The sequence below is a fragment of the Cebus imitator genome, unplaced genomic scaffold (assembly GCF_001604975.1).
Source record: "Cebus imitator isolate Cc_AM_T3 unplaced genomic scaffold, Cebus_imitator-1.0 Scaffold297, whole genome shotgun sequence".
In the NCBI taxonomy this organism is placed as follows: Eukaryota; Metazoa; Chordata; class Mammalia; order Primates; family Cebidae; genus Cebus; species Cebus imitator.
The window spans coordinates 1,164,045-1,178,580 of NW_016107612.1; the positions used below are offsets into that span (position 1 = coordinate 1,164,045).

The 14,536-nt window shown below is 49.6% G+C and overlaps 2 protein-coding genes across 8 annotated transcripts in view; both read right to left on the bottom strand.

Moving 5' to 3' along the window:
• KATNB1 (katanin regulatory subunit B1) overlaps positions 1-2,464 on the bottom strand; it is a 22,123-nt gene extending 19,659 nt beyond the window's left edge. For 2 of the 4 annotated variants that reach the window (XM_017502606.2, XM_017502601.2), the window contains exons 1-2: positions 2,093-2,281; positions 930-1,235 (exon numbers count right to left, since the gene is read on the bottom strand). In XM_017502606.2, the coding sequence (XP_017358095.1) occupies positions 930-969 (40 nt within the window). In that variant the 5' untranslated portion in view covers positions 970-1,235; positions 2,093-2,281. Of the gene's footprint in view, positions 1-929; positions 1,236-2,092; positions 2,282-2,324 lie in introns of those variants that run through there. The other 2 variants (XM_017502605.2, XM_017502602.2) reach the window with 2 other exon arrangements.
• A 5,615-nt stretch (positions 2,465-8,079) lies between these two features.
• Positions 8,080-14,536, bottom strand: part of DRC7 (dynein regulatory complex subunit 7) — a 37,422-nt gene continuing 30,965 nt past the window's right edge. For all 4 annotated transcript variants that reach the window (XM_037729287.1, XM_037729288.1, XM_017502599.2 and 1 more), the window contains 7 exons: positions 13,462-13,682; positions 12,052-12,267; positions 11,377-11,487; positions 10,922-11,032; positions 9,759-9,953; positions 8,465-8,604; positions 8,080-8,370 (listed from right to left, as the gene is read on the bottom strand). In XM_037729287.1, the coding sequence (XP_037585215.1) occupies positions 8,277-8,370; positions 8,465-8,604; positions 9,759-9,953; positions 10,922-11,032; positions 11,377-11,487; positions 12,052-12,267; positions 13,462-13,682 (1,088 nt within the window). In that variant the 3' untranslated portion in view covers positions 8,080-8,276. The remainder of the gene's footprint in view (positions 8,371-8,464; positions 8,605-9,758; positions 9,954-10,921; positions 11,033-11,376; positions 11,488-12,051; positions 12,268-13,461; positions 13,683-14,536) is intronic.

Consider the following 14,536-nt stretch of genomic DNA (forward strand, 5'->3'; position numbering starts at 1 on the left):
AAAACCAGCCCAGGACAGCTCACAGCAGAGAGTGACCAGGTGCAGCACACAAAAGCTATGCCAGCTAGTTACAACAGGTAGGGCAGGGCCCACTGAGGTGCCAATGTGTAGGGGAATTCTCCAAATATGATCTGGGGATGCTTGGGATCCTCAAGATCCTTTCGGGGGGTCTAAGACAAAAGGATTTTCACAGTAACACTAAGATGGCATCTGCCTTTTGCACTCTTATTTGCTCATAAGCATATGGTGGAGTTTCCCAGAACACCACTAGAGGCCTATTTGATTATATATTCTTGTTAGAAAATGTTTCAATATTAATTTCTACCATGGTAAATACTGACAGATACAACTCCAACCAAAAAAAGCACTCTGGGGTCCTCAGTAATTTGGATGAGTATGAAGTCTTTAGATGAGAGTCTAGACCAACTTGTATAAGGCAATGGTGGGCCTGGGCAGTGCCCAGCCCTGTCTGCATCCCTCGGCCCGCCCCTCTTCGCTCCCACTCCTTCCCCCATGCCAGGCTCAGGATGCATTCATCTGACTGGGGAAGTTTGACTTGTGAGATGTCTGAAAATACTGAGAACATCATTCAGGATTCCTCACCCTACTGTCAGCCTAACTGGAAATCCTGTGCCAAGTGCTTTACAATGTCCATCCTGTCACCCGAATTTCACAGCAACCTTCGAATGCAGGCGTCATTATCTCATTGCACAGAGAAGAAACAGACTCAGAGAGGTTAAGTCACCTGCCCAATGTCACCCAGCTAAGAAGTGCCACCATCATGATTTACATCATGGTCTATCTTAGTCCAAAGTCTAGGAGTCTCCTCCTATACCAAGATCAGGAAACAAAGCTGTGGGTTCAGTCCCCCCAGCAACAAGCAGCTAACAGAATAAATGAGGCGATAAAGAAAAATGAAAACCACTCACGCAACTTCCAGGCTGTCTTGGTGACCACAGGGGTGGCCATCCTTCAGCTGGCTGGCACGTGAAGCCCCACCCCACAAAATCAATTGTGCTTTGCTGGTGGGGTGGGGGTGGATCCCCCCCAGATCCACCAATCAAGTTGGCAGGGAGTTCCCACACATCCAGGCAGAGAAAATGCCTTGTCTCCTGGCCTTGGGCTGCCTCGTGGTTCCAAATCACCCACAGCAGCAACAGCAGCACCCTGTGCACATCTGTCACGATCCTGGATCATGGAATGTTAGGCTTGAGCCATCTCAGCTCAATACGGGGCTGCAATACAAACAGAGGTGATGTCTTGTTAGAAAATGCTTGCAAGAGCTACAGCTCCCTGGATCACCAAGGCCACTCGATAAAGACTGACACCCATCGAAGCCACCAGAGCCAGAAACTGCACTGCTAATTGGGTCTGGGCCTCTGCAGAGGGAGCACCTCAGGTAGGGTGACTTGAAACCCAAGGAAAAATAAACTCCTCCCAGAGGCCAGGATAATGAGATGCAGCTCTGTTCCGGGATGCCGGCTGCCTAAAGTGCCGCAGCGGCAGTGGGGCGGGGAAGACCACGTGTTTGCAATTCACATAGATTTCCTAGGAGTCGTTGTTTTTGTCTGACGTGTGGGATGTTGCGGGGTGGAGTCAGAAGCTAAGCTTTTGGACCCAGGAAAAGCATCCCAGAGATGGCCACTGAAGTCCTCCCTGGAAAGAATCTTGAAGACGACCCTGATGGTCCAACGCCCCAGCTCCTGGCAAGGCAACCGCTCTTGCTCCCTACGATTCCCAAGGACAGAGCTTGGAACTAGGCCTCCAGTCTGGGCATGAGTGGCTATGACTCCTCAATTCTAAAAGGCCACCTCATGGAGCCTCCCACCTCCTTCCCACAGTCACTTTACCTCTTTCCCATGAGCCCACTCCCTTCTGTCCCCTTTTTCCTGGGTCCCCGGGTCTACCTCTCTAGTCCTCCGTTCACACCCCCTTTTCTCCCTGCCCCGAGTCTCCCACTCATGCACATCCTGTCTCCTGAACTCCCTCACGTGGTCCCTGACTCGCCAGATCCTTGTTACTGCCCTTTCCCATATGTTCCCGGGGTCTCCCATTCATTCATTCTCCTGCTTCTCCTTTCCCTATTCATTACCTATCCTCCTGCAGACCCCCAGCTTTGCTTCCAGCCTCCCCGGTTGTGCCCCCTCCGGCCTCCATGCCGATCCATCTTGTCCGGAGGCTGGGGCAGGTCCCTCGGCCTCGGCTGATTCTCCCAACCCTCTGCTTGCGGAGTACGGGCTCTAGCCTTCCCACGCCCAGAGCCCTCTGCCCACAAGCCCAGACCCCACGGTCCCCTCGCCTCCTCGTCCCCTTGCCCACTCTACCTGCATCTGCGGCTCCGGAGGCCAAGGCTCTGCTCCAGGCGCGACCCCCACTTACCTCCATCGCCTGCCCTGATTGGCCGCTGCTTGACAACCGACCCTCACAACAAAACCTCCGGCTCAGAGCCCCGCCCGCCTAGCCTCCCGCACCAATCAGCTGCCGCGGGCGCTCCGCCTCCTGCCAGGACTGACCAATGGAAGCAGGCGCTTCTGCCGCTTTCCCTAAGTACCCGCCCTCTTTTCCTAAATCGGACTAATCAAGAGGAAAGAGCATTCAAGAGCCGCCCCTTGGCCTCTAATGAACCAATGCAAGCTGCCATTTCCTTGGTCCCGCCTCCGTCTCAAGCTTTACCTTTCCTCCCGCTTTCCTTCCTCGAACCTAATTTGTGTTTGAAAATTTTTTGAGAGCCGTCCTCCAATGGCGGCTGCGCCAATGACTTGAGCAACCGTCCTAGATTGACCAATTAGCGTCCACATTATTGAAAAAAAAAAAAAAATTCCCAAGTAGCCAATGGGAAGGGAACGTTAGGGACAGTGTGAAGCCGCGGACCTTCCATCTTGGAGTGGGGCAAAACCTAAGGAAGCCTTAGTCGGCATTTTGCTGAAGCTCGTTCTTACCTTTGCCTGCATGAGGACTTTGCCCCTGTTCTTCGACCTGGACGCCAGCTTGAATCCCCAACGGGAGGTCTAGAAGGAAACAGCCTGATTTCGGGTCCGAGGCAGGCGCTGAGCCTGGAGTGCTGCCCCTGCAGCCGCCGCCGGCGAAGGGATGCGTGGGCAAGGGGCTGCTGCTCCGAGTGGCCGCAATCTGGGAATCCGAGAAAGGCCGGCTTTATTTGTGACACGTTGGGTTGGGTGGGCTCAAGGAAGTGCTGTAACCCGCCTCAACTCAGGGCCCTTCGCATGGCCACTTAGAAAGGACTCGGCCCCGCAGCCGCCTCTTCCCTGTCGCCCAGAGGTTGGTCCAGGGACCTAGAGCCCCTCAAATCCCCCCATTCGGCCTCTAGCCTCTCACCGCAGGTTGGGGCTCCTTGGGCTTACGTAACACTCACCACACCCCGAAAGGATAGGAATTCCTGTTCCCCTTTACTGATGGGGAAACTGAGGCCTGGGTTAAGATGCTTGTAAAAAAAAATCACACGGTCAGAAAGTCATGGCCCCAGAATTCGAACCCTTGTTCTGAAAGCCAAAGCGTTGGGGAGTCCCTACTCTGCTTCCCAGGTTCAAATGATTCTACGGCCTCAGCCTCCCGAGTAGCTGGAACTACAGGCGCCAGCCACCACGCCTGGCTAAGGCTAGTTTTCGTATTTTTAGTAGAGATGGGGTTTCTCCATGTTCGCCAGGCTGGTCTTGAATTCTTCACCTTAGGTGATCCACCCGCCTCAGCCTCCCAAAGTGCTGGGTAGGCGTGAGCCACCATAAGTCACCTTTAAAAGATTAGACTAGTAGAATAACATCGGATCAAAACTATCCAGCCTGCAGTTCCCCTCAACTTTTGTATTATAAAAAAACTAAATCAAGAAAACTTGAAAAGACAATATCATGATACCTCGTAGATTCCAGCACTTGTTAACAGTTTGCATATTTGCTTTGTGTATCTTTTTCTGAATCATTTGAAAATTGTAGATACGACATTTCACCCCAACACCAAATACTGAGCATATAGCTCTTAAAAACAACGCCCTTGGCCAGGCGCGGAGGCTCATACCTGTAATCCCAGAGCTTTGGGAGGCTAAGGAGGGAGGATGACCTAAGGTCAGAAGTTGCAACCAGCCTAGCCAACATGGTGAAACCCCGCCTCTACTAAAAATAAAAAAAATTAGCTGGGCGTGGTGGCGCACGTGCCTGTAATCTCAGCTACTCAGGAGGCTGAGGCAGGAGAATCGCTTAAACCTGGGAAGCAGAGGTTGCAGTGCGCTGCGATAGGGCCACTGCATTCCAGCCTGGGTGACAGAGTGAGACTGCTTTCAAAAAATAAAAATAATGCCCTTTGGCCAGGCACGGTGGCTCACGCTTGTAATCCCAGCACTTTGGCAGGCAGAGGCGGGTGGATCACGAGGTCAGCCTGGCCAACACAGTGAAACCCCATCTCTACTAAAATTACAAAAATTAGCCACATGGCGCACGTGCCTGTAATCCTGTCTACTCAAGAGGCTGAGGTGGCGCACGTGCCGGTAATCCCAGCTACTCAAGAGGCTGAGGCAGGAGAATTGCTTGAACCTGGAGGCAGGGGTTGCAGTGAGCTGAGATTGTGCCACTGCACTCCAGCCTGGGCGACAGCGCTAGACTCCGTCTCAAAAAAAAAAAAAAAAAAAAAAAAAAAAAGCCCTTATTCTGCATAACCATTGTATCACCACTGCTAAGAAAACTTAGTAATTCTCTAACAACCCCGTCCACACTCATGTGGCTCCATGTAGGGCTGATAGCCCACAGGGTTGTGGGGTGTCCCTTATGCTGTGCTGTCAGGATCTGAGAAATAAAGAGACAGGACACAGAAGTACAAGGAAAATGCAGCTGGGCTCAGGCAGCCGCGCCACCTATGAGTGGAGTCACGTGAGGCCCCGAATGTCCAGAAGTGTATTTATTGTGTATAGGTTAGGGGGCAGGGCAGTGAGTGAAGTCATCTTTAAGGATAGTGATAGGGTCATGAGCAATAAAACAAGGGGTCCACCCCCATTAGGTCACCTAGGCTAGGAGGTAGACAGTGTGCAGCAAGGGGCCCATTCCCATTAGGTCATCGAGGCAAGGGCCGTGTGCAGGAAGGGTCCACCCCCATTAGGTCACCGAGTCATGGAGGTGGGCTGTGCGCAGTGAAGAGGGTGCAGTGTGCAATACCTCTATCTATGGGCAAGCTACTAAGAAGAATTATAGGAGGATGCTTTAAGTCACATAGCAGTGACAGAGCTGTCAGGGTCTACGCCACCTGCTGGCAGCTTCCAATGAGTTCTACAGGGGAATGCTTTTCCAGCAGCACAGTAACAAGAGCTGATAAAGTTCACAGTCACCAAGGTGGATTGCCGGTCTGAGGGCAGCCTTCCACAAGAACTGGAGCAAGATCCTACAACTCCTTTATCAGGAGGAGTGGCTCTCGCCCCAAGCCTGCCATACAGTGGATATCTTTATGATACTGAATGCTGCCACCTGGGCCCTGGGTTCTTGTCCTGGTATAACTATTTTCCCCTTAAATCATGCTCTGCACTGTGTCTGCTCTAGGCATTCCTCCGATTATAAACTGATATCGTTTTGTATATATATATATATATATATATATATATATGGAAATAACTGAGTGGTAAGATATTCTTTAGGCACTCATTCTATGAACTAATATATGATTATATAGAGAGGATTGTATAAAGGGAAATAACTCAGTAGTAACACTATAAACTAAGATATTCTCCAGGTCTTAATTGTGCCAGGATTCTGCTTAGCTCTCCTTCCTTGGTACCTATATGGGGGGTTACCCACAGGCCCAGTCATCCCAAAGCCTTTCATGACTTTTTTTTTCTAACTAGGAACCAGTCAGGCTTTAGCACACTTGATTCTTTTAAGTTCTTTCTATTTCTGTCCCCAATCTTTTATTTTTATGATGTCGATCTTTTAAAGAGAGCAGGCCATTTACCTAGTAGATTATCCCACGTTAGGAATGTTCCTTTTAGTGTCATTTACCTGAATTTCCTGAAGTTCTTGTTAGATGGAAGTTTCTTGTTAAACGCATTTCTTCCCTTGAATTTCTTAAGTTAAGGCTAAAGGCTTGATTAGATTCATGGCAACAAACACTTAAAAACACTCCAGAGAACACATTGTAAGTGTACGAGGTTAATGAATTTTTACAAACTGAATACACCCAGGTCAAAAAGCAGAACATGACCAAAAACCAGAATCCCCTCCCAGGGCCCCATAGTCACATCCATTTACTAATCCTCATACTCAAAGAGTGAGGGTTGTCCTGACTTCTAATATCGCCAATTAATTTTGCTTATTTTTATTCTTTATGTAAATGGAATCATACAGTATGTACTTTTGTGTTTTGAATCTTTTGACATTATACTTAGGCAGTTCAACCATATCATTGCATGTAGTTGTATAGTTGCAGTTCATTCATTTTCATTGCTCTATGATATGGTTTGGCTGTGTCCCCACCCAGATCTCATCTTGAATTGTAGCTTACATAATTCCCATGTGTTGTGGGAGGGACCTGGGGGGAGATAGTTGAATCATGGGAGCAGTCTCCCCCATACTGTTCTCGTGGTAGTGAATAAGTCTCACAAGATCTGATGATTTTATAAGGGTTTCCCCTTTTGTTTGATTCTCATTCTCTCTTGTCTGCCACCATGTAAGATGTGCCTTTCACCTTCCACCATGATTGTGAGGTCTCCCGAGCCATGTGGAACTGTGAGTCCATTAAACTTCTTTTTCTTTACAAATTATCCAGTCTTTGGGTATGTCAGCAGTGTGAAAATGGACTAATACACTCTATAACATCAAGATCTTTGGCATTTGGGGCTAATTATTTGCTGCTGGGGGCTGTTCTGTGCATTGTAGTATGTTTAGCAGCATCCCTGGCCTGTATGCGCTAGATGCCAGTAGCATTCTCCCTAAGCAGTCCTCCCTAAGCAGTTAAAGACAACCCAAAATGTCTGAAGACCACCATTTATGTATCCATTCTGCTCTTGATGGGCATTTGGGTAGCTTCCAAGTATGATGCTATTATCAATAATGCTATAAACATTCTGGCACATGCCTTTTGGCAGACAGCTATCTATCTACATTTCTGATGAGTTGTTCATCATTCTCACTTGATGAATGATGGATTAGTGTAGAACCTAGGAATAGAATTGTTGGTCTATAGTTTTGCTTTAGTAGATAATGCCAAGAAGTTTTCCATAATAGTTGTACTGATTTATACTTTCACTAAGAAAGTTACTTGGGAGTTCCAGTTGCTTCTCATCATCACCAGTACTTTTTGTTTTCTTCATAATGGGGCACTATTGTGACATTTCATTTCCCAGATGACGAATGAATTTGACAACCATTTCATGTGGTTTTTGGCTATATTTTAAGCTAACATTTAATGACTGCTTTCTATGTACCATTCCCAGCCTCTCTGCTTTATAATTTACGTCATTTATGTGTGTGTGTGAGACAGGGTCTTGCTCTATTGCTCAGGCTAAAGTGCGATGGTGCAGTCATGGCTCACTGCAGTCTTGACCTCTTAGGTGAATGTGATCCTCCTGCCTCAGCCTCCTGAGTAGCTGGGACTACAGGCTCATGCCACCATGCTGGCTCTTTTTTTTTTAAGAGATGAGGTCTCACTATGCTGCCCAGGCTGGTCTCAAACTCCTGGGCTTGAGTGATCCTCTTGCCTCAGCCTCCCCTAAATGCTAGGATTACAAGTGTAAGCCACTTCAGCTGGCCATAAGTCTTATTTAATGCAATAATGCTACACAGTTTCACAGATGGGTAAGTAGTATCTGGTAAGAAGAGGAGCTGGGATTTAGCTCTCAAATTCTGGGGTATGCATCTTAGCTTTCCCCATCCCAGTTTGTGAGTGGGGCCACCCTAGTCACATTGAGATCTAACCAGTTGTTTGCAGACGGCTGTGGGACCATCTGCGGAGGTGCTGTAAAGACCTGACATTCCAACAGAGGACAGGAAGCAAATGACAGGCCAAGGGGAGGAAGTGGGTGGTCCCAGGCTATAGATAAGGGAAGAAGAAGAAGGCTGCCACTAGAGCTTGTGAAGAGAGAGGCACAAATGGCAAATAAAGAGTGTGTTTATTTAGGGGAAAATCGTGAGAAGCAGGAACAAACAGGGCTGTAGGAGAGGGGGGCTGGCAGTGAGGCCAGGTGTCTGCATAAACAGGCATTGGCTGGGTAGAGGGAGCACAGGAGCCAGGCCCTAGGAAGAGGTTTCCTTTCTCTGGGAGCTTTGGCTGAAGCCCTAGGAGGGACATCAAGTGAACATTTTCAGGAGCTCCCCCAGGCGTGGGTCCTTGTGGAGCTTTTCCTCTAGAGCCAGGTACTTCAGTGGGGCCAGTTCCTTGTGTCTGAATTCAGAGGAGGATGGAGAGAGGATGAGGGGTTACGAAGCTGGTGGTCCAGCCTCCCAGTGGGTTCTTTCCGGCTGCCCCGCCTGCTCACCGATTGAGGCGCTGCTCCAGGATGCGGATGCGGAACATGGCCTGAGAGCAGTAACTCAGGTACTGGTCTTCATCCTCGGGCGTCAGCGTCACCTGGTTCTCCTGGTACCACTGCTGCTTCTTCTGCAGCTCCTGGGTCTCCTGTGGGCATAGGGAGGTCAGAGCAGGAGGGTTGACAAGGCTGAGCTTCACCCAGGCTGCAGGCTGCAATGCCGTGGGTCACCAGACAGCCCCATGATGGTTGGTCCCACTCTCTCCACCCACACAAGCCAGAGACACAGAGGCAGGGGCCACAAAATATCTTGAGTGGGAGCCAGTGGGGTCATGTTTATAGGGATGTTATGTCCATGAGGTCAGAGCAGGGGTCAAGACTGAGACAGCCATGTAGCTCTGGACAAGTGACTGGCATTTTCAGAACCTGCAATTTCTTGTCTACAAAATGAGAGTCACTGTACTCCCCCCTCCCCTGTAGAGCTCCTTGTGAAAATTAAGTGACATAATTTTAGTAGCGCATGGAACTACATGGTGTGTGCTTGACGAACAAAAATGGGTTAAGGATGAAGAGTTGTTATAACGTACCATCCCTCTGTCTATGCATCCATCCAACCCATCTATTCCTCTGCCCATCCCTCCACCCATCCCTGCCTATCCATTCATCCATCCATCTGTCCACTCATCCATTCAACCACCCATCTATCCACCCGCCCATCCATCCATCCATCCATCCATTTACCCACCCATTCATCCATCTACCCACCACCCATTCATCCATCCAACCACCCACCCACTCATCTATCCACCCATCCACTCACTCATCTCCCCATCCATCCATCCATCCATCCACTCACCCATTCATTCATTCATCTGTCCACCCGCCTGTCCATACATATACCCATACATCTATCTACTCACCCATCCATTCATCCACCTACCCATCTACCTATCCATTTATCCACCCATCCATCTGTCCACCTATCAATCCACCCATCCATTCATCTACCTACCTATCAATCCATCTACACATCCATCCACCAGTTCATCCAACTATCTATCCATCCATCTATCCATCCATCCATCCATCCATCCATCCATCCATCCATCCCCCAATCCATTCGTCTATTTGATAAAGAAGTGTGAGGAGGAACAACTCAGCCATTTGGAAACCCCAAGCACTGACATATTCATCCCCCTCCTCAGGCCCTCACAAGCCTGTGAGGTGGTGGGCAGGCAGCCCTGGGCCAATTTTCTGGATGCAGATGCTGAGATCCCCTCCCCAACCAAGGCACTGGTGGCACCTTCTCAAAGCGGGCCTGGATGAGGTTGGCCTTGTTGATGAGCCGCTGCTTGAAGTCGCTGAGGCACTCATCCTTGAGGCGTACTGCCTGCCAGCGTGTTAGTTTCTCTCCTGGCGGGAGCTGGACCAGGAATGGGGCCAGGTAGTCCAGCTGGGTCTCCACCTGCCGCAGGTGCTCTTCATGCATCACGCGCTCCTGTAATGGTGAGGGGCAGTCAGCTGGATCAGCAGGGGCTGCAGAGAACTCTTCACCAGCTCTGTAACAGCAGTGTGCTAGCACAAAACCAGACCTCACAGCCAGGTCCCCGTGCATGGCGCCTCCAAGACAGGTCTTAGAAGGGCCCACGTGCTGGTCTCTGGACCTGGTGACAGCCAACTCTTTTTCTCTTCCATAAATGTGTGTCTCTCTACCTGAGCCTTGGTTTCCTTCTCTGAGGATTCGACAGGATCATGTCTGTAAAGCACACAGCCTGATGCCTGATAATCCATAGTAGATGCTTATTCAGTCAATGGTAATGGTTATTAATGATGTTAGTTAAAAATTGCCAGTAACTCCCTTCACTTATCTTTTCCCCCCTGGGGCCTGTGTCCTACATCTGCAGACAGGGGACAGTGAAGTTGGAAACATGGGGGGACGACCCCCCCCGGGATCTGAGAACAGTCATCTGATGCCCCATCGTGCCTCACTAACCCCAAAGTATTTTTAGAAATCTCAACTTGGTTGGTGAAAGGGATTCAGAAATTGGTCCTGAAAACCAAGCGGGGACTTGCAACCTGAGGGTGTAACCTGAATGCCTCCCTGTGCCAGAGCAGGAGAGCTCAGGCCTGGAGCCAGGGGTAGCTCGCTGGGGCCACTGGCCCAGGGTGCAACCTCAGTGGGAGCCCTGAGTGGAGGTGGGCATATAATTTTAATTCTTTTCCCATACACCACAGGCCTTGGCTAGGCTACAGCCCCTGGGGATGGGGCGAGATCTGGCTCAAATCCCAAGTTTTCTTTAAGATGAACCACAGAAATGGTCAGCTCAGCAGCAAGGATGACCTCATGGTATCAATAACCTCATTCCCCACAGAGAGTTTTCAGCAGAATCCCTCATGGTCCCCCCCACCCTTGATGCCAGGGTGGTCTAGGAAAAGCTGGGGGCGGGACAAGGGATTGATACTGACCATGGCCTCCCGATATTCCTTGCTCTTCTCATTCCGCTTGGTGTCATAGATGGAGATGGTCAGTGTGTGCACCTCCTCCTCTTCCTCGCGAAGCTTCAGGATCTCCAGCACCTGAGATGGGAAGTGTTGGAGGGTGTGATGAAGACACCCCCACCCCTGTAACCCCAGCTCTTTGGGAAACCAAGGGGGGCAGATCGCTTGAGTTCAGGAGCTTGAGACCAGCCTGGGCAAAACGGAAAAACTCTGTCTTTAAAAAAAAAATACAAAAAATTAGCTGGGTATGTTGGTGTGCTCTGGTGGTCCCAGTTACCTGTGAGGATCAGGTGGGAGGACCATATGAGCTGGGGATGGAGAGCCATAATTGCATCTCTGCATTCCAGCCTAGGTGCCAGAGTGAGATACTATCTCAAAAACAGAGACACCGTCCACCTGCTCACTCTCCCATAGGACCCTACCTCCAGCTCCGACTCCCAGACCTGATGTCTGGACAGCTTCTCCTCCTTCTTCAGGTGCATCAAGGTCTCGTACTGGTAGAGCAGCTTCTTGGTGTGCTCCATGGGCTCCACCTGGGCCAACAACCACCACAGTGACACACAGAGGCTGCTATGATCGGGGCATAGAATCACCTGGGTTCTAATCTACCCCTGCCGCTTTCTAGCTCTGTGACCTTGAGCAAGTTGCTAAACCTCTCTGAGCCTCCATTTTCTCACTTACAAAAATACAGATAATAATAAAAGAGGAACTGAAGGCTCAGACAAGCTGGGGACTGTGCCAGGAGAGTGAGGGTTTGTTTGACTAGGAAGACTAGCCCCTCAGAGGTGGTGAGAATCTTCCCCTACCACAGAAACTCCCTAGGATCTGAGGTTTGCCCTGACCAGGAGTGGGGAACGTGAAGAGTCGTCTTAGCCTGCTGGGTTCTCTTTTTTGGTGGAAAAGGGAAGATTTTCAGAGCAGCTGCAAAGAGAAAGGTTCCCCAAATGGGAACTTTTGGTTTCCCTAAGGGAGGAAGATGAATTTCCTGGCCGGGATTCACTAGTGCCCATCCTGGTTCTCCCAAGTTACTGGAATGAGACGGAGGGCTCCGGTTCCAGCTGCACCCAACCCCTGCCCGCCGTGGCCCCCAGGCCCACCTCGAAGGTGATGCACATGTCGGGTGTCATGATGATCTTGTTGCCCTTGCTGTCCACCTCGCTGCGCCTCAGGAACTCGCGCTTGGAGGCGGTGATGTGGTCCTCGCGGCAGTGGTAGCGCAGCTGGATGCGCTCTTCTGCGACCAGAAACACGCGCTCTGCCACGTCCTCCTCCGCGGGCTTTGCTGGGTTGCGGAGGAACCGCTCTGTGATTTTCTGGGAGGCCAGAACATGCAGGGTGAGGGTGTGAGAGGAGATTTCTGTGCATGCCCGCAGGCAGGAGCAACGGACGTTCAAGACACCGGAGTCTGGGGTCGTTTGGGGATTTGTGTGGGGATGGATTTTGTGGGTTCTTAGGGCCAGGCCACTCCAGTCCTGTGTGGTGCTGGGCCCCTCCTCAGCTCCTTCAAGACTCTGCTTGCCTACCTCAGGAGATGGGGAGCTCACCACCTCTCCAGGCAGCCTACTCCATCGCTAGACATTCCCCACTGCTAGAAAGAGCTTCTTGGCGTGCTGCCATTACACACAGTTGCCAATTTGTAATGACATGGAGGGGAAAATGGACAATTTAATGTTAAGTGGATAATACAGGGACTCTAATCCCCGGGTCCTGATCTCGATTAAGTTAGAAAAAACTCTCAAAACCCAACCTATAAACCGTGGTAATATATGAGAGATGCCATTCTGAGATATTTTTGCTTTTCTCTACATTTTCCCATATTTTCCAAATGTGTAGTCATGAGTGTGTAGTTTTTACAACAATAAGAAAATAACACATCTTTGGCCCCGTGGTTGAGGGCACAGTCTTGCACTAGACAACCCCAGGATCGTGCATTTGGTGATATGGTTTGGCTCTGTGTCTCCACCCAAATCTCACCTTGAATTGTAATAACCTCATATGTCGAGGGCAGAGGTAATTGAATCATGGGGGTGGTTCCCTCATGCTGTTCTCCTGATAGTAAGTTCTCCCAAGACCTGATGGTTTTATAAGCAGCTTCCTCTTTGCTCAGCACTTATTCTCACTCCTGCTGCCCAGTGAAAAGGCGCCTTCTGCCATGATTGTAAATTTCCTGAGGGTTCCCCAGCCATGCCCAGTCTCAGGTATTTCTTCATAGCAGCTAAATACATTTGGCAAAATGCTTGGTTCATCACTGAATAACTTATTTGTTAAAAATAAGAATTCTTATTTGCTAAGAATAAATTCTCAGCAGTGGGATTGCTGGAACCAAACTGTACACGTTTTGTGCGTGTGTGTGTGTGTGTGTTTTGAGACAGAGTCTCCCATGCTTGGTGCCCTTGGATATGTCTCAGGCCTTGATGCCACCCAAAGCCAGGGCTCTCACCATTCAGAGGTGACATCAGCTGCCAGAGAAGGAGGGAGACCTGTCCCCAGCCCCGGCAATCTCTTACCACAATGGGTCGGGGGTTTGACTCTGTACTGCTCAGAGTGAGCTTCTTGACTCGGGGTCCGAAGTCGGCATGGCGGTAGGAGAGGAAGTCTGAGCGTCCTTGGTAGTACTCTGTCATTGTCCCGGGTGTCTCCTCCCGCTTTATCAGGCCATCCACACGGGCCGTTTCATAAAACTCAATGACACGGTCCATCTCGGGTTGCATGGACTTGTACGAGTGCACTGGGTGGGGAGTGGGAGATGGGAGGAGACAGCTTCCTGAGCACTAGGAACTATGTGGCTGCAGGCTTGATCACCCAACCCCAGGCCCAGGGAGAAGACAGCTCCGCATTATGGATGAGATTAGCTATGGAACCAGCCCCCTATTGTGGGGTGTTTAGGTTGTGTGCAACTTTTTCTGATTATCACCAACACCACGATGAACATCTGCATCGTGCATTTTTTGTTCTTGTCCTTTATTAGCTAAGAATAAATTCTCAGCAGAATTGCTGGGTCCAAAAGTGTACACATTTTTTTTTTTTTTTTTTGAGACAGAGTCTTACTCTGTCACCCAGGCTGGAGTGCAGTGGCATAATCTCAGCTCACTGCAATCTCCGCCTCCTGAGTTCAAGCAATTCTCCTGTCTCAGCCTCCCAAGTAGCTGGGACTACAGGCACCGCCACCACATCTGGCTAATTTTTGTATTTTTAGTAGAGATGGGGTTTCGCCATATTGGTCAGGCTGGTATCAAATTCCTGACCTCAGGTGATCCAACCACCTTGGCCTCCCAAAGTGCTGGGATTACAGGTGTGAGCCACCATGCACAGTCAAAAGTGTACACGTTTTAAGGTCATTATCAATATTTTGCCCAAAGGCCCGCCAGAAAATTTCCAATTTGCTATACCATCAACAGTGACAAAGAGCGACTGTTGCTCCCATACTTGTTCATACCCAGTATGACCATTTTTTTCATCTTTGCCAACAAGAGGGTTATAAGATGGTCCCTTATTGGTTAGGGACCTTATTAGTTTTATTTTTTATTTTTTTTATCAACTACCAAATGAGGTTGATCTTTTTTTTTTTTTTTTTTTTTTTTT